Below are 25505 nucleotides of genomic sequence, written 5' to 3' on the forward strand. Positions count from 1 at the left end.
CCTAAACACTTTTGTCTTGTTTTTAAACAAATTCATACGCATTGTACTTATAATATATTTCACAACGGTAAAATCCTGAGGTTTGTTTTAGAGGTGATCGCTTATATTACAAATTAGCTACTCTGACTTTTCTACTTTTATGAAGGCTATGGAACAGCTGATCAGACTCCAAAGTAATCTTATGGCACAAAATAAAGGTTATTTCAAGTAAATGCTCTTTATTTTGATGTTTTGTCATTCAAATTTTTTAATTTGATGTTATTAACAGCAAATGACTTTCTTTAAATCGAATTTGAACATAAATTGCTCGTTTAATATTTAGTCATTATTACTTTTCTTACTACCACGAAACACATATGTTTCCCTCATACTCTCTCTCCTCACGCATCCCTCTCTCTCCCCGGTTGTCGTCGAGGGCGTGCGGCCTGGTGAAAATGATGGCTGTGGGATCCCTGGACGAAGAGATATTATCACCTGATTTTGTGGATCATACGAGAAGAATGTGTGGTCCTTATTTCAACTTCGTTTCAACTCCTCACAAAAACAGCACAGGTAAAAATGCTACTTTTTCCGGAAGGGCGTGGGGCTCGTGCGTGGCAGCCTGCTGCCAATCAGCTGATCGGGGGTCGGACATTTAACTCCATAGAAAAACACCGTCTTCTCGCAATGCTATTAGAACATTCAATTGGGACATGCAAGGATATGAAGTGTGTTTCCTCATCTGAAGGTACTGTAGGTATTTTTGTTTTCATGATGGGGTGTGGCATTATTTTTTTTTCTGACAGTCATGGTGGGTGTGACAGGAACAATGACCTTTTGCTGAAAATGTTGCATTTGAGTAGCCTCTTCAGTTTAACAGGAAAACAAGTGCAGATGTTTCCCTTGATTAATATTGCTCAATATTTGCAGATAATACTGCATGAGTCTCATGCATGATATCCACCCACTCACTTGATGTTTGTCAAAGGAGCATAGATGACATTTATCAGTGGATCTGGCTGGTACTGTAATTCCCTAATTGCCCATATTTATCTTAATGCCAAATGTTGATATAATTCATCTTTTTCAGATGCTGTCCTACACTTCAAGATATTGGTGCCAAGTGCAGCTGCTGGTGCTATTATTGGCAAAGGGGGCGAAACAATTGCCCAGCTTCAAAAAGAAGCTGGTGCTAGAGTCAAAATGTCCAAAGCCAATGATTTCTACCCTGGTAAGTATTATATTATATTTGGATAGATTATCCTTATACTTGAGAGAAGACCTTCAGAATAGATTCCTTCTTTCATTCTTGCTCAGTGACCAGCAGTTCAATTTACTTTCATGAAAAAATGGATGTAATAATTGCCTCATGACAAGTATGGATGATGATTCAGTCAGTTAATCAACTTGAAGCTTTGCTGCAAGGTGTAAAGTATTTTAACAGTTTGTGTTTTAAATGTTGCACTGTTGAGTTCTTTTAGTGGTTCAACTTTTGCTGTAAGGTATGCTGTCAAGACAGGAGGTACCAATGTATAGCTGAAAAAAAAAATGTTGCAAGAAAAGAAAGATTGTCTTTACTAAGTCATAAGATGACACTTTACTAAGTAATAAGATGACAGTGTTGAAAAACAGCATTTATGAGATAAAAACTGTTAATCCTAGATAGTTAAATTGTTTTTCCAAAGATATCTGCTACTCAAAACTGTAATATAATCATTGTAACAGTGTTGCTCTGTTCTACTTAGTGGATGTTTGGGTTTTGGTTGAAAAAGACATTGTATGGTTGCTGGGATTGAAACTATCTGGTTTATTTTGCTTTGTTGTTTAACTTCCCTGATGCATACAAAACAATGGCTCTGAAATGATTTGAGGTCTAGAATAAGTTTTTCATGAGTTGGTTGTGTATTACAATCTTTCAAAGGATGTAGGTATGTTTCTTATGGTAGATACATATTTGTCATCTGGTGACATTTAATCCTTGAACTGTTCAGATGTTCTGGAAAAGTAAAGTCAGGTTCTTGCCCAATTCCATAACCATGAAAATTTGGTAATTGAAGTAGGTACACACCACACAGCTACTTCCTCAAATCTTTGCTACTGCCCAGGTGATGTGACTCTCCATGCTGAAGCTTTCAGTGAGCTCCTGGAGCATGTCTCAGACTGTCCCCTGGTGCTGTCCACAGGAACCACTGAGCGTGTCTGCCTCATCACTGGCTCCCCTGAGGCAATTCTGCAGGTGCTGCAGTTCATCCAGGAGAAAATCAGAGAGAAACCAGATCCCAATGGAAAGCCAGCCATTGACTTTGATAATAAGATGATGGCAGAGAGAGACAAGCAGGTGAGATGCTACCTTTTTAAAGCTGTGCTTGAGACCTATGTATATTGCTGCGTGTTGTGCGGGCTCTTTTGTGGATCACATTATACTTTTTGCTATTTTAATCAATTGTGTTGCCTTATAACTGATAGGTTCCATTTAAAGATGGGTTCCATTTAAAACAAATTCAATTCTTGAGTGATAAAAATGTGACACATGATTTGTTGAGTATCAAGGGCAGATGACTTCTTAGTATGTTATAAACAGTTTGTATGACAAACATGCTGAGAAGTTGCTCAACCTTTCTGGAAACCTATCACTAGAGAGCTTACCTAAAGCTAACTGGTTGATTTTCATTACAAAGAGTAAGCTTTCCTAACGTTTGGTCCCAATCTTTTTCTGTCATATGACATGTGAAGTTACTTATAATATTAGGCCCATGAGGTTTGTATTCAGATGGCCCAGCTTCCAAGCAGCCCAAGTCAGCTTTAAAGCTCTGCTATCACCTGTCCTTTCCTAACTCTGATCCACATTTATAACGATGCCTCTGCTGAGGTATGATGTCTGATGTATAGCTGTTTTTGTGCTATCCAGCTATTGTTTCTTCCTATTTATCCTATTGGATATACCTCATTATTTATATTGTCTCATGCAGTCAACATGAGCCCAATTTGAACATGCGTTTTTTTTAGAGAAATGTCTGATCATCAAATGCTTTTCTGGAAAGCCTATCAAATAATTTTCCAGTAACAAGATGTGCCTGTGCTTGTCATTACCCTGTTGTTGTCATGGATTGCACTGGCAACTAGACATTGATGAATTCAGCAATTCATCGCGTCTAAGACTTGGACGCGTCTAACTAGACGCGAAATGGAAGTTTCCACCCCTAGGGAGTCAAAAGGCTTCAAATTGTTTGTGAACCACAGCACAGGCTGCAGGCAAAGATAATGTTGAAGACATGTGAAAACAGTGACTCGTTTTCATCTGGAACATGAAAACACTCTTAACGCTTGGCGAGCATCGGAACTAAATAGTGTTCACTCTGCATCATTCTTTCATTTTGACAGATTTCACTGTCATCTGATATCGAAAATCTGGCATCGCTCCACTCATGTCACCCTGCATTCAGCAACAACAGCCCAGCTAAGCCAGCCCAATAATTATTCATTCATTCAAACACAATACCTGTCGGCACTGCGAGGAAGGTTATTGCCGTTCTATTTTTCGCGGTTTATGAACATAAGCGGCTCCGAACAATGACGGTCGTCAATTGTGCGATTTCCAGGTAAAGATTCTGGTGCCAAACAGTACTGCCGGTATGGTGATCGGCAAGGGCGGCAACTACATCAAGCAGATCAAGGAGGAGACGGGCGCCTACGTGCAGATCTCGCAGAAGGCCAAGGACCAGACCCTGGCCGAGCGGTGCATCACGGTTATCGGTGAGTACCGGTTGCCGGCAGGGTGGGGTTAGCTGACCCGTCACAGCCGCTGGTACAGTCACCGTGACCCCTGCGACCTGGCAGTGACACCCGCCGACCGACCGGCCGGGTCGCCGTCTTTTAAATCGCTCGGGCAGTGCCGGAACTGTCTGCCGTCGACACGCTGATGCCCCGGGCCGCGAGTCGGCTTCCGCTGAATCTGAGCCGCCGTGGTTACCGGAGCGCTCGCTCGGTCGTTCCGCGGGCTGGACGGTGTGTGTGGGGAATCCTGGCCAATGGCGACGGTCGTGACTCGTGACGGCCCTGCGGGCTGTCTGTCGGTGTCCCCACCATCACCGCGGCCGGCTCATGACGCACCGGTTCTCCTGGAAATGGGAGGCGGTCGGTAAATCGGAGGTGTGGTCAGCCGGCTGGTAACTGTGACGTGCGTGGAAGGCCGGAGAGGATGTTACGTGGTATGAGCGTGTGTCTCCTTCGGCCGCTTCCGCCACTCTAGCTGTATCCCGGATTGTAGCATATGTAACTTTGGTCACGTCGAAAATCACCGCTGGTTGACGCATTGACATGGGCTTGACTTCAGATTGGCTATTCTGTGTGACTCCGTAATATGTGCTCCCGTGCCCCGACTAAGAACCCGTCTGAGTGACGTTTTAAACCCCAGCAACATGACAGGAGCTCAACTGGGACCGGTGTCAGCTGGGAAGGCGTGACCGCCAGTCGGGAATATCCGGTGCCGCGGCGCCGGCTCCGCCAGCTACCTGCCCATGCAGCGTGCGGGTCCGGTTTTTGTGCACGCCCTGCCGGTGCACGCTGAGGTGATATCGGCGCCGTGAGCTGCGCCGGTTATCGCCCCGTCCAGTTCCTGTCTGAAACTGCCGCGACCGCTCTGAGCAGGCAGTTTTTACGAGGCGCTGAACCCGCGACACTTTTTGTCGGCTTTTTGTGCGTTCGATCCTGTGGGTTACTACGGCGATGCGCAGTTCGTCAACTCTGCCGCTTTTGGCAGAGATCCAAGTGCGCCATACGCATCGTCCGAGCGTTGTTGCGTCTTTCAGCGACCGCTCCCGCTGCCACCGAGTCTGTTGCCCGTTCTCCGGCCGGCGCGGCTCGAGCCGCAGCTCACTCGCTCGGCCGGCGAGCTGCGGCGCCGGCCGGCGCTGCTGGCGGGGTCACTGGCCGGGGCTGGGCGGCACCGACCTCGACCGGCCGGCCGCGGCTTCAGTTAATGGCGAAACGCAGCGGCCGCCAGAGGCTGCCGCCGAGACGCTGAACGGGATGCGGCGGAGATTGCACGGGGCCGCTGCTGACTGGCACGTGGCTTCCTCGGGCCGCGGCCGGGGGCGGGGCCGGGCCGGGCGGACGCCATTCTGCGTAGTGCGTAGGTACCTCCGCCTGCATGGTGCGTGCATGGCACGCGGTGACGTCACGGACAGCTGAGCCGGCCGTGCCAGAGGTGCTCGGCGCCGTCGGCCGCCGCCCGGATACCGGGCGAGCCGCCGGCGGCGGTATTTGAGGAAAGCGGCCGTCGCGGTCGCCGGGCGCCGATTGCGATCAGCGGCGAACGGATTGTTCCGGGCTGCAGCTGAGGGGTGATCGTGCCGCCCCCGCCCCCGCCCCCGCCCCCGCCCCCGCTCGGTGCGGCGGCCCAACCCCCACCGGCGGGCCCTCGTGGCGTCTGGCGGCCGCGTGGCCCAGGTGAAACCGTTTCGGCCAGCTGCGTCATCGTGCCCCGCCCTGCGCCGGTGGAAACCAAGATAGTATCTTCACTTGCCGGCTACAAAAACGCTGGGACGTTCGCATGAACTGGGCCTCGCTTGGCGTCAGCTGTCGAATTGCTGATGCCGTATATTTGCTGAGTAAACACGGCTGGTTGTCCGTTTTTCGCGGCCTGGATGCCCGGCTGGTGGAAGGGGCCCGTTTAGCGGCGGTGTCGGCTGGCTCGGCGCCGCCGCCGCCGCCGCTGGCCGGTCGGTGGGCGGGGGTGGCGGCGGTCGGCTTCTCTCACCTCTGCCGCCGACCCTGTGCGGCGGCGCTCCATATTGATTGGATGGCCGAGTGACGCGGCCGCTATCATCGGCCCTCCGAGTGAGAGCACCGTGCCGCCGCCGCCGGCCGGCCGCGCCGCGCCCCCACAACTCGAGTCCGCCGAGCCGTCACGGCTGCCGCGAACGAGCTGCTGTCTTATCCGGCGGCCGGCGGCCAGCGACGGCCATTTTGGTTTGTCAGTGGCAGAGGTGGCTGTCTATTTTGGGCACGCCGTGCCGGTGACATTTACAACATGTCACATCTGCGCACTGCCCCCGATGGTGTGTGCATGTGCTGCCCTTGATGTTTGGGGCCAATCCGGTGTGCCTTTGTGAATGTCGCGCCGCCCGGCTGGGTCCTTGCGGTCTGCCGAGCGGCGCGGTGGGAGGGGTGGGGCACACCGGCGCAGGTCGACCGCCGGCGCCCGACGAGCTCTGCCGCGGCTAAACTGTGCGGCTCCCCGGCGCTGGGTTAATGGGCGGGTCACGACCAGCCCGCGCCCGCTCATGAACCGCTCGTGATTCGGGCCGCACGGGCCTGAAAGGAACGCTCATCCGGGAGACTTTCTCTGCCGGATAAATTCATGCTCATGGTTGATTACATCTTGGTAACGGTCGACTCGGGAGGTATGCCTTGCAGATAAACGCTGTATATTCTGGACAGGGAGTTTGGTCGCTTTCTTTATGACCCTGAACAGCCTGAAGTTTATTTATTGATCGCTCGGAGTCGGCCAACTAATATAACATTTTTAATTTCGCCGATGGCTGCCTGCGTTCTCCCAATGGCTGAACGATGGATGCAGAATGTGGTTAGTCCGAGCTCCAAAGGTTAGCCTTGTGAAGCTGAACGGTTATCGGCTGTTTGCTCGGTTTTCTTGAAATGCTCGCGCAACTCTTGCTGTTTCGTCATTTCGCTAGACTGAGCGTCTGCGGACATTTTGTAACTCCTGCTATTCCATGCACCCACATCTACCACGGAAAGGTTAAGACGTGAAGAGTTGCCCTGCGGGACGCCATGCAAGAACAACTTATTGAACTGTCATTTCCGGCTTTCCAGGCCATGCATTAAAACGACTTCTCGACGCAAGAAAATAGCAGTCGTAACGTATTTAGTTCATCTCGTATTTTGTGATGCATGGGAAGAAAAGGAAGGACCCCAATAATCGCTCCGGCTTGTCATTTGTCACGGTAATTTCATCCTCTCGCCGTGACCGGTAGAGGATGTTCGATGACACGGCTGTACCCTGAGAGCAGTTCTGTTCGGCCCGCCCCGCCGCCGGCCGCGGCCATTTTTCCGTGGCCGATTGTTGCGGCCGATCGCCGGGTGACTCGCCAACTGGTGCCGGGGCCGGGGCCGGCTCTGGACGGCTGCGGCGCGCCGCTGGCACCTCGCCGGCCGCCGCCCTCCCGCGGGCTGCTCCCGACAGCTGGCGCCGCCGCAGCCACGGCCGAGACCGGGGTGAAATCCCCGCACCGCCCAGCTGAGAGCGGTGCGTGAGCCCCGCCGTCGGCCGCTCGGCTGACCTTCGACGCCGTTTAAAGTCCGCCCGCTCGGCCCGGATCGCGTCGGCAGGCCGGCGGCGGCCGGCGGAGCTCAGGAAGGGTGGGTTTAGCTTGCGCAACCGTGGCCGTCGCGGCGTGCGGCCGGTCAGCTGACGGTGCCAGTCAGCTGACTGAGCCGCCGCGCGACCTTGACCCTGCGGTTGTTCACCTTCGGACGCGGCGGTAGCGTCCGGCCTTAAATGGCCGTCCGGCACCGCTGGGCTATCGGCGGACCGGGCCGTGTCTGGGCTGTCTCCCGGCCGCTTACTGCGCCGACCTGCATCGAACAGCGCCGCGCCGTGCCGGCCGGCCGGCCCGTAATTAGGTGCGCCGCGCACGGACCGGCCGAGCCTCCGCCGCGGGCCCCGACCGGACATCGAACCTCTCCGCCGGCTCATATGCGTCACTTAATGAGTTTCGGGGGATATGAGATCGATTTGGCATGGATTGCCGAAGCCGAGATGGTCGCAACTTGGGCGGCGCCTGCTCGCAGCGCACAGTGACACCAGTGGAGCACTTTCTCCGGCCGGCGCTGCTGCCATCCTGTTCATGCCCAGGTCTCGCTCTCTCGCTCTCTCTCAGCCCCGCCCGTCTTTCCCAGTCTCTCTTTCTGTGCACGCTGCTTTCGCCGATCACCATGCTCTCACTATCCCCCCCCCCCCCGACCCGACCCTGCCCCGGGTGCGGTGTTTTCGTCTGTATGGTAATGCTGTGAGCATGTCATTAGTCACCATGATGGCTAAACGATGTGATGCATTATACATATGATCAGTGAATGGTATATCTGACGGGCGGCCATTTTTTAAACCATCCGTCCCCGTCGTTCGCCGCATACCTACCGGATTCCATACGCCACGAGGCACCTGCTCGGCATCCGGTGCGGCTCGTTTCCTGATGGGACAGTTCATGAGCCGCGCGGCGGCCATTGCCGTTCCGCTGGGTGTCCTTGGCCGTGGCCGGCGCCGGTGACACCGCCGCCGGCCGGTCGGCGGGCTACAGCGGCGCGCCGACACCTGATGACGTCAGGATGGCGTCGGCCGACCCGTTTTGCGTCATCGGCCGCTCTCCTGGCCGTCGTCCGCGGCGGCGGAGGCTGCGCCGCCTTTGTTACGACCACGCCGTCTGTTGTGCCTGATATTGATTTGCCTGACTGGCTGGCCGCGCCTGGCCTGCTCTCCGGCCGGTCGGTGTGGTGGGCGAGATGGACATTTTTAGCGGCGATGATTGCGGGTCTATGACGTATAACGTCTGCTTTTGTGTGTTTGTAATGACTCATTTGATTCACTTATAGCTTACGCGATAATGAACACTGAGAGATGTAACCAAAAGCGACTTGTTGCTTTGCCACTATAAAAAATAGCAGGCTTTTTTAGTCCCTATTAGTACACGCTGCTCGATAACATGACCTGACTGCTGACCTGACCCCATAACAGGAGAATGGTATCTGGACTCTGACCTGTCCACAATACGTTGCTCATTGACCGGACCTGACCTGGTCTGACCTTGTGCTAGGTCACCACCCTATCAATGCACACATTGCTCAGTCACCCGACCTGCCCTGACGTCTGTGCCCCGTTTGCCTACAGGTGAGCGCGAGGTCTCTCAGGCGGCCTGTATGATGATCCTGATGAAGGTGAGCGAGGACCCGCAGTCGGGCAGCTGCCTGAACGTCAGCTATGCAGACGTCAGCGGGCCGGTGGCCAACTTCAACCCGACCGGCTCGCCGTTCGCCGTCAGCAGCTCCGGATCGCCCAGCGGACAGAGCAACGGCAACGTCGACTACGAGAACTGTGAGCCGCCGCGAGCGAAAGACCGGGAGGACGGGAATAGGGAGTGGTCGTGGTGGAGTTAGACGTTGGAAGATGGGCATTGGGATCATTGATCTTTGGTGGGACGGGCAACTTGGCAGTGATACAGTTATCGGTATGGGTAGTGCCAATCATCAGCATGTAAAGAGTCTGAAAGAGAGTGCAGGATTTTTGCTGCCTTTGTGACAATGGGTTTGAATGCAGAATGATCGTATGTATGACACTGACGCTGACCCAGACTGACTTGTGCTTTAGTCTCCCTGAACCCAGTTTGTCGCCGACCTCTCGAACCCATCGGGCACAATCAATAGATAACCGCGAGTATCTGAGCTGAGTGGCTGCCTACGTGTCCCCATTCACCTGAATGACAAGTGCTTCATCTCATATTGGCTTTACCGTGGATCCAATTATCAGCCGCCTGAATGTAAATTAGATCCACAGCGGCGTGAATCCCATGAGCTGAGCTCCCGGCACGAGCCGACCCTGCCAGTCGTTCTGCGTAGTGGGACGTGTTAAAATGCATGCCGGGCAGCCGTACGAGTGTTTCCCGTTTTCCGCCGCTCCCTGAACACTGTTGGGGCAGTTTATGGCCCGGGGGAACGCACTTATGCGAGAGATAGCGTCGAATGGGACCTGTGATGTAGGGTAAAATAGAGTCGAATTTCAACGGATTGGACTATCTGTATTCTGTTTCGTCTTAGTGCCGAGTACTTTATCGTAGTAGAACACTAGACTGGGTGCTGTCTATTTGTAGACTGTTCCCGTTTTCCTGCTCCATCCAGTGCTGCCCTGCCCAGTGTGCGCTCCCTGTCACACTCAGTGCGTGCTCCCTATTCCGTGCAGTGTCCACCTGATGCCCATCTAGTGCGAGCTCTGTCACGCTCAGTATACGCTCCCCGCACAAGTGCGTCCTCCATATCCCGCTCAGTGTACGGTTTCCCCCCCCCCCCCCCACTCAGTATACGCTCCTGTCCCGCCCAGTGCGAGCTCCGTGTCCCGTTCAGCACGCGCTCCCTGCCCTGTTCTGTCGTGCCGCCCCGCTGCGGTCGGTGAGCGCCCTCTGACCTGTCGCGGTCTCCCGTGTTTTCCTGCAGTCGTGGCCAACCCGACGGTACTGGCCAACGGTCTGCAGCTTGAACTGCACCCGCTGCCGCACAACGGGACGGGACACCACCTGACGCCGCAGACGCTCGATCACATCCACAATACGCTCCGAAGCAGCGGCTACCCCGAACAGGTGAGAGGAGCGGCGGGGATAGAGGAGCGGAGAGGGACGGGGCAGCTTCTATACCGAACAGGTGAGAGGGGCGGAGAGGATAGAGGGATAGAGCGAGAGAGGGATGGAGCAGGGACTACCCGGATTAAAGGGACTATCCCACCTTTAACATGGGGTTTGGGTTGAGATAGCCAAGTTTGCGGCGAGGTTCAGAAACCACTATCTATCTAGGTTGCAACCCCCGCGGCCTCTTGGTGTTGAAGAAATTCGTTCCCTTCATTTGAAAATGGGCCTTGTACAAGGCCCTATCTTCAACATGGAGCGACCGTTAGTGTGACGTCACCTCGTTTAGTCATTCTGATTTAAATGGGTTTGTTCGTTGAAAAATCGCTTAAAACTTGGTCTGAACTTTGTTGTGGTGCCTACAGAGTAAAAAGAATCAGCTTTATGACAGTAATGTGGCCTGGGGAAGGAGGTAATTTTGGGCTGTGACGTCACATATTTGAAAGTTTGTGTTTGGAATATGGGAAGCCTAAGATGTTTAATGAAAAATAAATGCCAGAACCGTGTTCCTGGTCATCCAATCTATAAAGTCGGGCACAATTTAACTGGTTTTAACAACATTTTAGAAGGTGGGATAGTCCCTTTAAAAGGTAAGCTGGTAGGGGAGGACGGAGGGATAGAGTGCTGCTCAGTGCTCAATATTTCCGGGGAAAGAGACGCTCAGGGCTGCAGGAGGACACCGTGTTGGTACACGGGGGTGACCCAGCATTGTAGTTTTTGCCTTTACATGGCAGAAGGACAGCAAGGAGAACGCAGAGCCTAAGCTGAACAGGTCATGGCCATGGAAGATGCCGTGGTGAGATACGAGGAGCTTACATAGAAAAGGTTGAACGCTCTGGGGATTCCCGGCCAGATAAGAGGTGAAATACTGTATAGCCGTAAGACGGTGACATGTTGGCAGAAAGCTGTACTTACAGCTGGACGCCCACAATAGAGCACAATCAGCCGCCATTTCCAATTCCCAGTCGGACGTTAGATGATGTAAAAGCCTGTTGGTAACATGGGCTATGTCATTGGGAAGCCCCGTTTGCACTCACTCTGCCTCTGTCCGGTAATGCATTGTGGGCGGGTCGCGGCCGAATATGTCAGACCATGTCAACTCGGTGCATTGCGACCGGCTTTTGAACTCTATCACATGGGACAGCCGACTTCTAACGTGTACTATTTGAAGGCTGGCCGACCGAACCTAAACAGAACGCTCTAATGCATCCCGCTCCGAGCTCAAAGCTCGCCTCGAACACGGCCGAAATGCACGTGTCGCTCGGTCCGAGCACGGTCTGGATTCGGCGCGGCGCCACATAATGAAAACGTCCATGTGGAGCATGTCAGTGTGCAGGGGCGTCGGTTCAACGGCACGGTAATCTGGCCGCCGGACAGGCCGGTTTAATTTGGGCGCCGTGTGTCCCCGTGCCGTGACAGGACTGATGGTGCGCCTGATGGTATTCGTGCCGCCGTGAGCGGGTCACGAAGTACTCCGGATCGGCTCTGCTGTTACCAACGACGTCCAGGGACGCTTCTCAATCGTTTGCTGGTTTACTTTTCAAAACATAATCCGGCGAATCGCCTGTTTTACGCATTCAACCTTGATTGTTGGTTTGCAGTGGTATCAGTTCTGGCATCAATCCTACATGACTACGATGTCGTATGATGAGGTACAAAGAGCTGAACCTCTGCCTCTTATTCAAGGCTGTTCTGATTCACCTCATCCACCACGGCTTGAAGTGCCCTAGGCCGTCTGTATCTGTACACCGGAGCGGCGCCTCCCGCCAGCCTGCGTTGCAGCTCATCTCAGCCTTTCATGCAGCTCCGCAATAGCGCAGTCTGTGACGTCATCGTAGCAGTAAGCAGCGCCGGCGGCTACAAAATTGTGCGGACAGTCGGAGATTGGCCGTCCGCTGAGCGCTGGCCGGCGGTGCTCTATTTTAATCGGCCGGCCGTCTCTCGCCGCCGGCGGCTGTGACGTGATCCCTGTTGCCCTGGGCGTGGAGCGGGGAGGCGGGTCTGTGGCCCACGGTCCCACACCTGACCGGGCGGCGAGCCTCCGGACGAGCCGAGCCGAGCTGATGGAGGGTGGTTGGGTGGTGTCGCGGAGGCGCGGAAGGAGAGACGACTGAGCGGGCCGAGACTTGTATTGCACTGTGGTTCTGATTCTGAATGGGGTTCGCCAGTGCCTGTGCGTTATATGCAAGGTGGTTGCACAATGAAGGACCGGTCCGCCGACCTTCTGGTATATCTAGGTCGTCGGGCGGTGCCGTCACGAAGGGGAAAGTGACGGGTATTTCATTGTAACAAAGCTTGAACGTGTACTCTCTTTATCATGATATGGAAGAAGGGAATCGGTCCCACATTATCTTCCCTCCCCCAGGGAAGCGTAGGGAACCGAAGCGATCATGACAAAGAGAGGAAACGTTTAGCTGACGGAGAAAGAAATTTCCATATGAGCGTATCACAAAATGGTATGAACAGATAAGTAAGTTTCGTGACAATTACACCTACTACCGGGCGATCCCTCCGCACTCTTGGCGGGGACCGTCCCTGGGCATCTCCATGGCCCTCGGCATCTCTGGCCGAATATCAATACAATATAATTTCAGTGAATTGACCACGATTAACGTATTTGAATGTTCATACCGACTTCAGAATATGCTCTTTTTATGCTTATTAGTGTCAAAGTGACACTGCAAAATGCAGGCAAAATTAAACGCACCATTGTCGCGGAGGCGCGGAAGGAGAGACGACTGAGCGGGCCGAGACTTGTATTCCAACTGTGGTTCTGGTTCTGATTCGCCAGTGCCTGTGCGTTATATGCAGGGTGGTTGCACAATGAAGGACCGGTCCGCCGACCCGCCGGGTCGGTGGACGGTGCCGACACGTGGGGAAAGTGACGGCTATTTCTATGTAACAAAGCTTGAACGTGTACTCTCTTTATCATGATATGGAAGAAGGGAATCGGTCCCACATTATCTTCCCTCCCCCAGGGAAGCGTAGGGAACCGAAGCGATCATAACAAAGAGAGGAAACGTTTAGCTGACGGAGAAAGAAATTTCCATATGAGCGTATCACAAAATGGTATGAACAGATAAGTAAGTTTCGTGACAATTACACCTACTACCGGGCGATCCCTCCGCACTCTTGGCGGGGACCGTCCCTGGGCATCTCCATGGCCCTCGGCATCTCTGGCCGAATATCAATACAATATAATTTCAGTGAATTGAACACGATTAACGTATTTGAATGTTCATACCAACTTCAGAATATGCTCTTTTTATGCTTATTAGTGTCAAAGTGACACTGCAAAATGCAGGCAAAAAATTAAGCGCATTTGCAATTTCTCCGTAAATTTTGGGGTGAGCAACCACAATGAAATGCAACAAACGACAGAGCACTGACGAAAACGAATAACGAAACAGTTTTGAAACAAATCGAAGTTGACACAAATTTCACAGCACAATTTCACTGTCACTTTTTGACGAAAAAATATAGCAAAAGTTCGTAATCTTCAAATGCTGTTGATTTTGTGCCAGTTTTTCTTGAATTTAGCGTTGTAGTTTTCGTCTTCTCTCCTCCGATCTTGAGTCCTTCAGCGAGGTGGTGTCCATCACTCGATGATGCTGAGGAGGACGGCGCGGGCTGATGAGCCGTGCGCTGTCGGCGGGCTCCGTAGTAGTCCAGGGTAGCTGATGACCTTGCCGCAGGGCAGATAGTCTTGCTGGGCAGAGCTACTCACTGGAGACAGTGCTGCTGGACGATGACGAGTCCAGGATGGTCAGCTCCCTAGTCGATGACGCGACGTAGGGGCGATACACTGTCACGGAGCACGGACTAACCAGTCTGCGATGTCAGTGCAGATGTAGAGGCTGGGGTCCGTGGTGAGGGGCACAAGTCCCCTCGACCGCCGCTGCCACCATTGTCGCGGAGGCGCGGATGGAGAGAGAAGACTGAGCGGGCCGAGACTTGTATTGCAACTGTGGTTCTGATTCTGAATGGGGTTCGCCAGTGCCTGTGCGTTATATGCAAGGTGGTTGCACAATGAAGGACCGGTCCGTCGACCTTCTGGTATATCTAGGTCGTCGGGCGGTGCCGTCACGAAGGGGAAAGTGACGGGTATTTCATTGTCACAAAGCTTGAACGTGTACTCTCTTTATCATGATATGGAAGAAGGGAATCGGTCCCACAGTGGTGATGGCTGGTGTGAGGCTGGTTAGGTGGTGCCTGAGTGAATTCGGCGTAAAGATGCCGTGTTTTTATGTGGCATGGCGTCGTGTTTTTGTTTGCCGGGCGCCGAGCGGCTGTTCTATTTAAACAAGCTGAGCTGGGGCACGTGGGATCTGAGTGAGGCTATATACTTGGGAATACTTCTGGTGAGGTGATGTTCAAACTTTCTTACATTGGGCTTGTGAGGTGTAATAAGTTCTGTGTAGGAGAGATCGCGCTTCTAAAGTGCAGCGATTTCGTTTTGATTACATTCAGAAGTATCAGTGATTGCAACAGATTTTGAAAGACTCACAGGTTGTGAAGGAGGTGATGCCCCCAAGACGACACTTGACATTCAAAAGATCATCGTGTGGGTAGCTCAGATACCATGTCAATAGTTGTGAAGTTTTTTTTTTTACAAAGGTATTTAATTGTTTGTCCGCTTTGTCTGATATGTATGTAACAATTGCGAAAATGCGAAAATTGCCGTGCACTTATCGAGCGAGAAGCCATGGAGCCGACCTGCGTACAGCGTATGCCAATGGGCCTCTGAATTCTGATAGTCTGTACTTTCTAACTCGTGGTTTGGCGCTAGTGTTACTGTCTGGGTGGAGTCTGTTCTAACTTTGGTGGTGCTTTCCCTCCCCTCACATGTGATTTGCAGAGCCTTTCTCAATGATTTGGTATCTCCGGTGATGCAAAGTGAGGGGTTTGCCGGAAAAGCAATTAACACATAGTAATGAAATTCTCTCGAAGAGTTCTCAACCTTTCACATGGCATTGCTTCCGGCACTTACTGATTCTGATAGATTCTGACGAACCGTGCATATCCTGTTTTAAATGTACACCGTGCCAGCGCGATGAGCTAAAGCCCGCAGGGCAATGGACATCCGCAACTAGTTTGAACTAACTCTCTATAACCTTCCGAATTTCGTTATGTGCACAAGTTTCATGTCCTGTAGGCAAATGTATCGAATTTGTTCAACCACATGGACAGGCCGGAGACGTGGAGCACTGCATGGTCTTTCCGAGGGCGCTTTCAAGCATGCCTTGGTGGGACTGACTGTGTCTTACTAACCTACAGGGTGTCTCAAAAGTTCGTTTACACATTTCCCATGTCAATAAAGCATATAAGAACCGGCCAAAAATCTAAGGTTTTGGTGTCTGTGTGTACACTAGACAAATATGCATGCTTTGACAACTGATTCGGAAGGTTGGAAGCCAAACCCTTTGCTGTATCTCTAAACATATTTGCCCATACCGATTTTCGTCACTCCGTCAGCTGCCGGAGGCTGATAAAAGGTTACCAGCTTTCAAGCTCTTGTAGGGGAATCCCCCGCAGTTTCTGCGTCGGATTTAGGTTTGACGAGCTCCCCGGCAACATCCGCTTCTCCCTGAAAGCCGATAGCTTGCATCGACACCATCCGTGAGTATTTTGTAGGTCTTCTCTGGCGTTAACTCCTTCATGAATGACTGGCGCCGACCTCCCAAGCACCATTTTCCTTTTCAAAACAACCCCATTCCTGAACAAATGGGAAGTGCCAGGGGCAAATTTTTCGCAGCATATCGTAGCAGAATGTGTCGGCCATCTGTTTCTTAGACACATTTTGCAAAATTTGCAAATCCCGAACGTTCGTCATTCCCAATGCCAAGACCTTCGCTGGGTTCCGGAGTGTTTTCCTCAGGAGAGGTTCTGCTTTGTAAACGGCCAAAACCTGTCCATCGTGCGGTTTTGTTCGGATTTTGTGTGTAAAAGAAAGCTATTTGCTCCAGATCTGCCTCTTGAAACTTCGTTAGATAAAACTTTACATTAATTGACACTTTTGGAGGGTCACTTGTCCTCGGTATTGACGATTTTCGCATTATTTTCCCTCAAAATTTAGCGTTATAGATATTATAAACAATTTTAAATGATATTTTGTCTTTATTTTATGATGACCTGCAATTTTTGAAACTGGGTAACCTCTGTCTGTGAGCTTCTAGTCAGTTTTCAAAAGTTAGGACTGCATTTTCAGCTGCTTTCCGGAGCACGAGTCTGCTGCGGTACAAGGGTCGTTCAAAGCGCTGTTAGTCTCGCATGGTTTTGTCCTTCAAAAATTTTAGCCACCGTTTTTATTAGATGACCATCATGTTGTACTCATCCTCGCCGACACTTTGCCATGTGTCATTTCCGACCTAACCATTCCCATTACTCGTGAAGCAGAGAGTTTCTCAGCCGACCCGAGTATGCGACCTCCATTTTCATGCCTGATCCATGGTCAGAGGTGAACCCTTTTTGTGAGCTCATGAAGGGTCGAATGCGCTTGAAAACAATGAAGCTGCTTGAGGAAGGTTATTACCAATGCCCATGCAAAATTTCGACTGTTAATTTCATGTTGATTCAGAATTATTGACAAAAAAGCATGGCTGGTACCTGTAAGCGAACTTTTGAGACACCCTGTACATGAAACTTGTGTGGTTTAGTGAACGCTCTCAGTGTGTGTAACTCCAGTTTAGTTGATGCGCTCGACTCATTCAACGGCAGAACTAGGAAGGTTGCCAGTCCCACCCTCTGTTTCTAGCTGCATTATGTAGGTGCTTAGACACTGCCCAACCGTATTGGCCCTACTTGGCGAACGGCTATCAGAGGGGTATCGACATGAATGATGTAAGATAACATATATCATTAGTGTCATGTTAGCCACCCTGTGATATCAATGGCGGTGATTCGGCGATAGGCCACTTGTACCCGTCTGCCGGCCTTGTCTGGAGTGAGGACGGGACAGACACAATTGTATAGGCAATGGACAATCGCTTTGACCGCTGAACTTATCGAATCTAACGTAACGGAAACGATTCTTTTGCATTTATTTTGCTCTGCTTTTAGATCAATGCTGCTAATTTGAGTAACAATCGGGGCTGTTGTGTTTATGTCGTGCTGCTCTAGTTTGCTGAATTGACGCTCTGAAATTATGTTCAGGACTTCGAGATTATTGACTACGATATAATTTAGAGGAGACGTACGTGCCACTGCCATTGTCCTATGTAGGGGAGAGTGGGGTAAGATGCCCAGGGTGGGAAAGACGCCCCACCCCCTCTAGCGGCGAAACAAAGAATAGAACCTGGAAATTAATGTTCTTAGCGTAAAGCGGAAGCCTGCCTTGTTAACTGCACATAAATTTGCGAAGCTCAGTTGGGCAACGGCTGGCTGGTGATTGCATGTTTTTTATTTGCTGCTTTCAAAAAATATTTTGGTGTCAAAACATTGTAAATATCAAAGAAGGTAGATAATTTTTGCGTCCCTTGCTATAGTCGTGATACATTAACATGCGTGTACTGCGTCCCAAACAGTTTGTTTCAGGGTGTAGTTTTATGGCAAACAAATTGTACTGATTTAATGTTACTTCGGTACCTTGGGGTAAGATGCCCCCTGTGCTGATGGGGAAAGACGCCCCCCCCCCCCTAAATCCGTAGGCTGTCCTTCAAGCAGCCCGTCAAATAATTTATTACATACTTGTGATGAGAGACAAAAGCAAATCTGGGACTATTGAGAGTCCAGTACGGTCGGGTGCTCTCCATGCCGGTCTCTCGGCCCACACAGCGACTTTTGGGCGGCATCTGACTCTGAGAGCCCTCACGACGGCCTCTGTGGGCCCCATTATTGGCTCCAGGGCCCCTCACGACATCCTTTGAGGGCTCCCACGTTGGCTCCACGGGCCGCGCTGGCATCAGGGTCCCCACGATGGGCTCGAGGGCCCTCAAGCATCATGAAGACCTATAAGGGCCCCACAGTGGTCTCCAAACGCCACCACGGAGGCTTGTTTGGCCGCGCTGGACTATGATAGCCCTAACGATGACCTCTGAAGCCCCTTACGACTACTTTTGAGGGCACTTACGATGACGTTTGGTGTCTACTGCAGGCTCGAAGGGACTACTGATTCGTTCAGGCGATTCACGTGCCCATTTATGTCACTTATAGTGCAGGGGGCATCTTCCCCAACGCCAGGGGGCGTCTTTCCCACCCTGTGGGGTAAGATGCCCCCTTTCACTTCTTCAGGAAAATGCTTAATAGCAAAAAAAGTCATCATATTTTAGGCACGAAAGTGTGATATTTTTGGAGAAAAATGATGTCGGCTTCCGTTGAAACTCCAAGTTTTTGATTTCCGATCGTCATTTTCGAACAATATATGACATAGTAAAACCCTGGGCATCTTTCCCCACTCTCCCCTATGACAATCTTCGGCCATTGCAGTCCTAGTTAGAAACCTGCTTCTCAAGTCTGATACTCAGATGAAAAGATTGCGATGCATGATTCTCGCCGATCACGCTAAGTTGGGCGCGTAAGTAAGTAAGTATGCTAAGTAAGTAAGTATGGGCGCAAAATGACCTTTGCTGTCGGCGCGCCCTAAAGCCCCAATAAACAAACAAGATCACGCTAAGTTGCATGATCCCAGAATCCGAACCGTTCTGCCCTCTGCGTTCGTCGCTCTGACTGGTGCTGCCATCTTTGTTCACAGGCCGCTAACGAGATAACGACTGCGATCGATACGCTGGCCATGTACGGTATTCTGGGCATCAGTGTGCCGGGCTCTCCGATTTCGCCGGGCCAGAGCTCGCTGCCCGTCTCTGGAAGCTACCCGCACCCTTCGAACGCGCTGATGGCCGGCCTCAATGTCTCCACCAGGTGAGCCACCGCCTGTACTGAACTCTGGGAGAGACTGTGAGGAAGGGAGTCAGAGGGTGAGATCCTGGGATTCACCTTTGCACCCGTTCCCTACAGGGTGAGACACGGGTGGGGAGAGATTAGAGGATAAGATCTTGGGGTGATGGTTTTGACGTCCTCTCTGGGCATGTTGCTTATTAGTGTGCGCTGTGTGTGGTTTGTGATACATGTGGCTATCAGTCTATGATAGATGATAACACCACTGACGGTTGACTGGCTGTCGGTGGCAACGAGAATGGATGGCGCCACTTAGTTGATTGCCGGCTATGATATGCTCGTCTGGGCGGCGGGGCCGTGTAGGCTGTTCCTCCACCCTGTCGGTGCCCCCCGTGTCTGACACCGTGCCGTCTCCCCGACAGTGAGTCTTTGAACGGCAACTCCTCGCTGTACAGCCCGCTCTCGCCGATGGTGGCTCTGCCGTCGTCGGGCTCTCAGGGCGGCCCGCCCGGCTCGCCCGGCCGCAAACAGGACCCGTTCACGTCCACGGCGGCCGAGGCGTACGACCCGTTCCGCGGTCCGGCCGCGCTTAGCCCGCTGCCCGTCAATAACAACTCGTACGGGCTGGGTACGCAGTCGGGTGGCCTGGCCGGCCTGAGTAAGAGCCCGCCGCCGCCGGGCGTGCTGCAGTCGGCCATCATCAAACAGGCCGAGACGGCCGACGGACAGCATAAGATCGACCTGGAGGTGAGCGACACGGCAGGGAGGCTGAGGGAGGGGGACAGGGAGGCGGCAGTGTAACGGTAAGGGTACGGAGCAGGGGCAGTGGCTGATGGGAGTTAGCTCGCTTACGACCAGCACAGGTCATAAAATGAACTTTTTACATGGAGAATGCTGGATTTTAGAGCTTGGTCTCAGCAAAATCGAAGAAATAAGCATGTATGACGTCAAACCCATTTTCGCATGTAACTACTTTTTCATAACTTCTAAGCGCTCTCACTTGTGGTTGTGTCTATTGAGTCGATTGAGATCATCAATGAATCCGACATTGAGTCGATCGGTGGCTTTTTTGGATTCCACGTGGCCAAACCTGGATGACACCAAGTCAGGTCATAGCCCTGGGCGGAACGATGACTCCTTTGCCTCTAAAATCATCCACCCATCGGAGAGCGATATTCTGCTGGACCAGCAGACGGTCCTGTCGATCGATTCCGGCCGGTCCGGGCCGCCGATGGGCGTGCTGACTCGGTAGTCACCGCCGCTGGACTGTTGATTATATGAGGGAGCTGCGGCGACGCTGGGCCGGTAATAGGCTGCTCTGTGGTGTCGGGGTGTCTGTTTTACCGCGAGACTGGATGGTCGCTGATGCTGGTACTCGGGCGGACTTAGATCGTGATGCTGGAGAGCAGACACAACAGCGGGGTGGTCACTCTGGGTTCTGCGCCGCCTGGCTCGAACCAATAAGGTCCGTGGTATTTAATTATTTGGTTCATAAATTTGCCGCGCCTCCAATGTTACGAAGCTCGGCCTTATTTTTAGATCCACAAAGCTGTTCATGCTAAGTATTAACCTTTACATTTATTCTTGTCAATGACAGTTTTCTGGGAATTTAGCTTTCTTTTTGCTCTTGACATTTCATTTCTGAAATAGTTACCTATTCTAAGGCCTGATAATCGTTCACCGTATGTTCAGTATCCATTTGTTCTTGTCGTTCACCGGTTATGATGCTGATTGCATCGGCCCAAACGTTATCGTGACGCCATGTCAACCTAAAACTGGTGTCCTTCTCAATCCATGATAGCAGGAATGAAGGTCTCGAAAATACATTTCGTAGCAAATGTTCTCTGAAGCTAGTTATTTCCTTTGCTTCCTCTATGTGACCTCTGACATATACCAAACTGTAGCCAACAATCATCCTCAGTCAGTTTGAGTGGAGTTACGGCCTGTCTCCTTTTCCTCTGAGCTCGGGAGCGTTGATTTATGCCGGTTATATGTCAGACTTAAATGTCAATTCCAGAAATCGACGCCCCGACCTTCCCGCCTACGCCATATATCAGCTCGGGTGGCGTTATTTATATCTTATTTAGGATACAGAGTGTGCATGGCGAGTTTATCGGCCGAATGTATCACCCATGTCTCATAGTTAAGGGAGTAGCGGTGCTCCAAATCGCTTGTTTCAGATGATACATCGTCTGATGTCGTTGTCTTCTTACTTGGATATTATAATTTTAACAGTGTTGTTTGGGGCGACGAGATATGCTCATGGTAAATAGGTCGCATTATCGCTAACTGTCCTGTTCCTTTTAGCACGTTGATCTCTTGCTAATCTCAGATTTACGAATCGTCATCGGACTTACGTTCCATGTCCATACCTCAGTCGGCACAGTCTTCTACAGCTTGTATAGTGCTTAGATCGCCGTTCTTTTGACTCGTCATTTGTAGGCGCTCGCTAGGTCCCAGGCTTGGTAATGGAATTAACGTTGTGCCTTCGTCGCATCGTCGCGGCATCGAATTACTGTTATTGTATTTGGCTCAGACGACCAGCATATCTTGTTTGGCTCCAAATGCGTAGTTATTGATCCCGACTAACTTCCTGAAAGGGACTTCTGCGCCCATATTATTCGCAATATGCGTTGATTAATGTTGATGCCCCAGAAGTCGTCGCTCAATTTCGCTATTTGGTTTTCAGATGTTTCTTGTCATCCTTTGATTACGTGGCCCTTTTTATATGGATAGTCCGTTTTCATAGCGTCCCGCTTTGCTGCATTGATTTTCACTCTTGTTATGGCGTTATAATTGTCGATCTGTGGATATTGTGTGCAGGGATGGGCCGATAACTGGAGCATGAGCTCGTGCATGTCTTTTAAACTGGTGTTGAATTTCTTACTTTTTGCTGCAGCCGTTTTTGTCTCTATTTTGGTCTACCGTGTCTCTTTTTCTGTCTTATGTGTCAGAGATAGTATCCGATTGTGGTGTTGGTCTGGCATCTGTATCTGTGAGGTGTTAATTTATTGTGTGTTTCGGTATCCACCATCTCAGATTTACAACTGTAGCCTGTGTCTGTGTGCTGCGGCCGTGCGTCTGTCAGTGTTCTGACGGCTGCCCTCCACAGGTGGGCGAGTACATTATCGGCGCCATCCTGGGTCCGGCCGGACGCAACCTGCTCGAGATCCAGCACCTGAGCGGTGCCACCATCCAGATCTCCAAGAAAGGCATGTTCCGGCCGGGCACGCGCAACCGGATCGTGACGCTGCTGGGCTCGGCGCAGGCCATCAGCACCGCCCAGTACCTGGTCGAGCAGAAGATCAGCGAGGAGGAGGCCAAACGGGCGCGCCAAACGGCGCTGGTGGGCACGCCGCACTAGCGGCCGCCGCCGCCCGCCCCGCCCCGCCGCGCGGCGCCCGCCCGCCCGCTTTACACTCTCATCTGGCGGGCCGCCGCGCGCGCCGGCGGCGTCGCCTCATGCGCTGCGCAGCTGCCGGCTCGCCCTGCCGCGCCGGCGCGCCGGCCGGCCGGCCGGGCGGCCGCACGGGAGCATCCTGGGAGCGCCATCATGTTATCGCTCGCCACCCGCGCCCCGGCCGAGCCGGTCCCGACACACATACACACATAGACACACACAGAGGAGCGCGACGCGCCATAGCCGGAGCAGAGGGAGAGAGAGAGCGAGAGAGCGACCGGCGCCACGTCACGTGTTTGTGTTCCGTCTTCATTTAGGGTAGTTAAGCTAACGTTCAGAAGCGTTTAACTGTTGCTCGTTGCGTGCATTCTCACTACACATACATGCATACACATACCAGCATTACATACATACGCGTATATATGTAGGTGTTTAACTGGAATAGCGCTAACTATGGGCTATGAGGTGCTGTGGTGGGAGTGGTCTGCCCCTCACTGGTGCTGGGTCAGATCCGGGCAGGAACGCGCCGCCGCCGCGGTCCGGCCGGCCCGCCGCGCGCACCGCGCCGCCCGGCCGGCCGGCCCGCGGCCGCCGCTCGCCGTAGGCCGGCCCCCTAGTCATGGGTCGGCGGTCGCTCACGGGCTGCCCGTCCGCCGGCGCGTCGCGCGCCGCGCGCCGGCTCATCTTCAGTCGCTTTCTCACTCGGTCATTCATTCTGGGAGTGCGCGCGCGCGCAGTACCATGGCTCACTCATTACCAAACGTCTCAGGAACGGGTCGGCGCGCGCGCCGCCGCCGCCGCCGTCGCCACCGCTCTCTCATCTTCACCATCTGGCGTCGAGTGCCGCCGCTGCCGTCGCGACGGGCGCCTCTCGACTGTAACCGCCCGACCTAGCCGCGCGCGCTGCCCGCTCCCTTCCCGCGCGCCGTGCATGCCCTGGCGAAACGTGGAGCGCCGCCGCCGCCGCGCCGAGAGCTATGCATAATGGTTTGAGTTGGTGTGTGGTAGGGAGGGAGGGAGGGACTGGGGGAGTGGGGAGGGAGGGTCTGTCTGTCCCAGTGCCTGAATCATGGTTGGCAGTAGAGACTGCAGATATCGTTACTATCGGGACTTGATTGTCGCCACATCCCTGCCGCCGGCGCGCCGCCCAAACTTATCTCTTCATTTTCAAGCCATGGGGTTTGTTGCAATACGTGTAGTCTAGCATCGCCGCGTGAAAATGAAGGGTCTCGTCCCGCGTTTTACCATAGAGATCGTGTATTACTGGAGCTTAGCCGGTCTTGCGAGGCCGCAGCAGTCTGGTGGATCAATTTGAGCTGCTCTACTCACTGATGAACTCGTATTTGGAACTTGTCAATGAACTATAGTCTGGAGATTTATTATTGATTGACCTCGGTCGTCCAAGTTCATTTCTTTTCGTTGAAAGAAGTGCATTTTTTAGTTTTTAACCATTATGACTTTTCGACTTTCAATTGTGTAAAGTTGGCTATGAAGAGGCAGTTTCTTTAACGAGTTCTAGCAGTTTGAAAGCGGTGCTAAACGGATCCACCGAAGTTCTGCTCAACCTCCTTTCACCATAGCTGCGCGAATGCAGCTGCCGAGGGCGGGCTGCTCCAGGTATGCAGGATCTCTATGCGTTTTACGACCAAAACCATTTTCAGGCGTGCCAGTCCCCCGTAAGTCATTTCCGCATCCATCTCGTTTCAAGTTGTTGCGTTGTTTTTTATGATTATTGTCGATTTCCTGGTCGGCGTACAGATGTTAACTGCGCATGCGCTTGCGCACGCGCCGCGGCGACCCCTGTGCTCGGAAGGCCGCGCGCGCGCGCCCGTATGCAAGTGGCCGGCCGCCGCTGCCCTGGGCGACATCACGTGACCGGCCGGCTGTGATGCGCCGGCCTCCTGGCTGTGGTCACGTGACTGGTGCGGCGCCGTCCTCGTGGCTACAGCTACCTTCGGTGCGCGGCTCGGTAGGATGTCTATCATGTGTTGTATACCATTCATTATTTACATGGTGTAAGCGAAACTACAACGCACCGAATAAAGGGCTATCTTCCAGCTGTATCACTCCTGTGTTTGGGACTGAAGATGGAGTGGTGGAACCTGCGACGGGCTGAGATGGGTTGGGTCGACACCAGCGGAGACGACGACGAGGCGGGAGATGGCTGAAGAGTCCAGCCAAAATTGAACTGCGCCTGTCACTGATCTGACCTAAGATGACCAGACGTTAATCAGCGATAATCAGCCTTAGCAAAGGTTCGAACGAAGTTCTACTTACTTTGAACTTGTTACTTTGTTACTTTGTTACTTTGTTACTTTGTTACTTTGAACTTGTTACTTACTTTGAACTTGTTACTTACTTTGAACTTGTTACTTACATACTTTGATAGGAAATAGTGAGTGTATCTAGATATTCTTAACTTGGAATCTCCTACATGGTTGATAGCGCGCGGGGATTTGAATTTTTTGTCTGTGAATTTAATTTAGAATTTTGGGTATCGCTGCAATGTGAGCTATACTTATAGGGTTATTCAAGGCTATTTATTGTAGTTGTCCAGTGACCAAGGCCAAACCATATTGGCCGAAATATTTGGACTTGCATACGCAATACAATCCCAGTGAATTCCGATAAAGTTTTATATCATACGAAGTTCTACTTGCCCTGTGCGTATTATGTGCACTTGCATATAACCATGCACAGTGAAATCTATTAATCGAAACCGGCGCATTGCTGTGTAAATCTACAGCGTCTGCCCCGCGCAGCTGCGGAGCGTCGCTTGTGTACGATACAGTACTTATGAGTCTGATCATAGATGGCGCTAGTGGTATACGCCTGAAGGTAGACTGTGCCGCACGACCCGTAGCCGACTCGCCGGCCGGCCCGAGCGC

The 25505-nt window shown here is 52.2% G+C and overlaps 1 protein-coding gene across 1 annotated transcript; it reads left to right on the top strand.

Moving 5' to 3' along the window:
• Positions 1 to 390: 390 nt before the first annotated feature.
• LOC122379735 (RNA-binding protein Nova-2-like) lies at positions 391 to 24683 on the top strand. Its single transcript, XM_043362138.1, has 9 exons — positions 391 to 552; positions 1070 to 1210; positions 2163 to 2317; positions 3579 to 3732; positions 8885 to 9088; positions 10201 to 10343; positions 19075 to 19241; positions 19640 to 19964; positions 22330 to 24683. Exons 1-9 carry the CDS (start codon positions 435 to 437, stop codon positions 22579 to 22581), a joined length of 1659 nt encoding a protein of 552 aa, XP_043218073.1. The 5' UTR covers positions 391 to 434; the 3' UTR covers positions 22582 to 24683.
• The last annotated feature ends 822 nt before the right edge of the window (positions 24684 to 25505 follow it).

The sequence above is a fragment of the Amphibalanus amphitrite genome, unplaced genomic scaffold (assembly GCF_019059575.1).
Source record: "Amphibalanus amphitrite isolate SeventyFive unplaced genomic scaffold, NRLGWU_Aamphi_draft 000083F_arrow, whole genome shotgun sequence".
In the NCBI taxonomy this organism is placed as follows: Eukaryota; Metazoa; Arthropoda; class Thecostraca; order Balanomorpha; family Balanidae; genus Amphibalanus; species Amphibalanus amphitrite.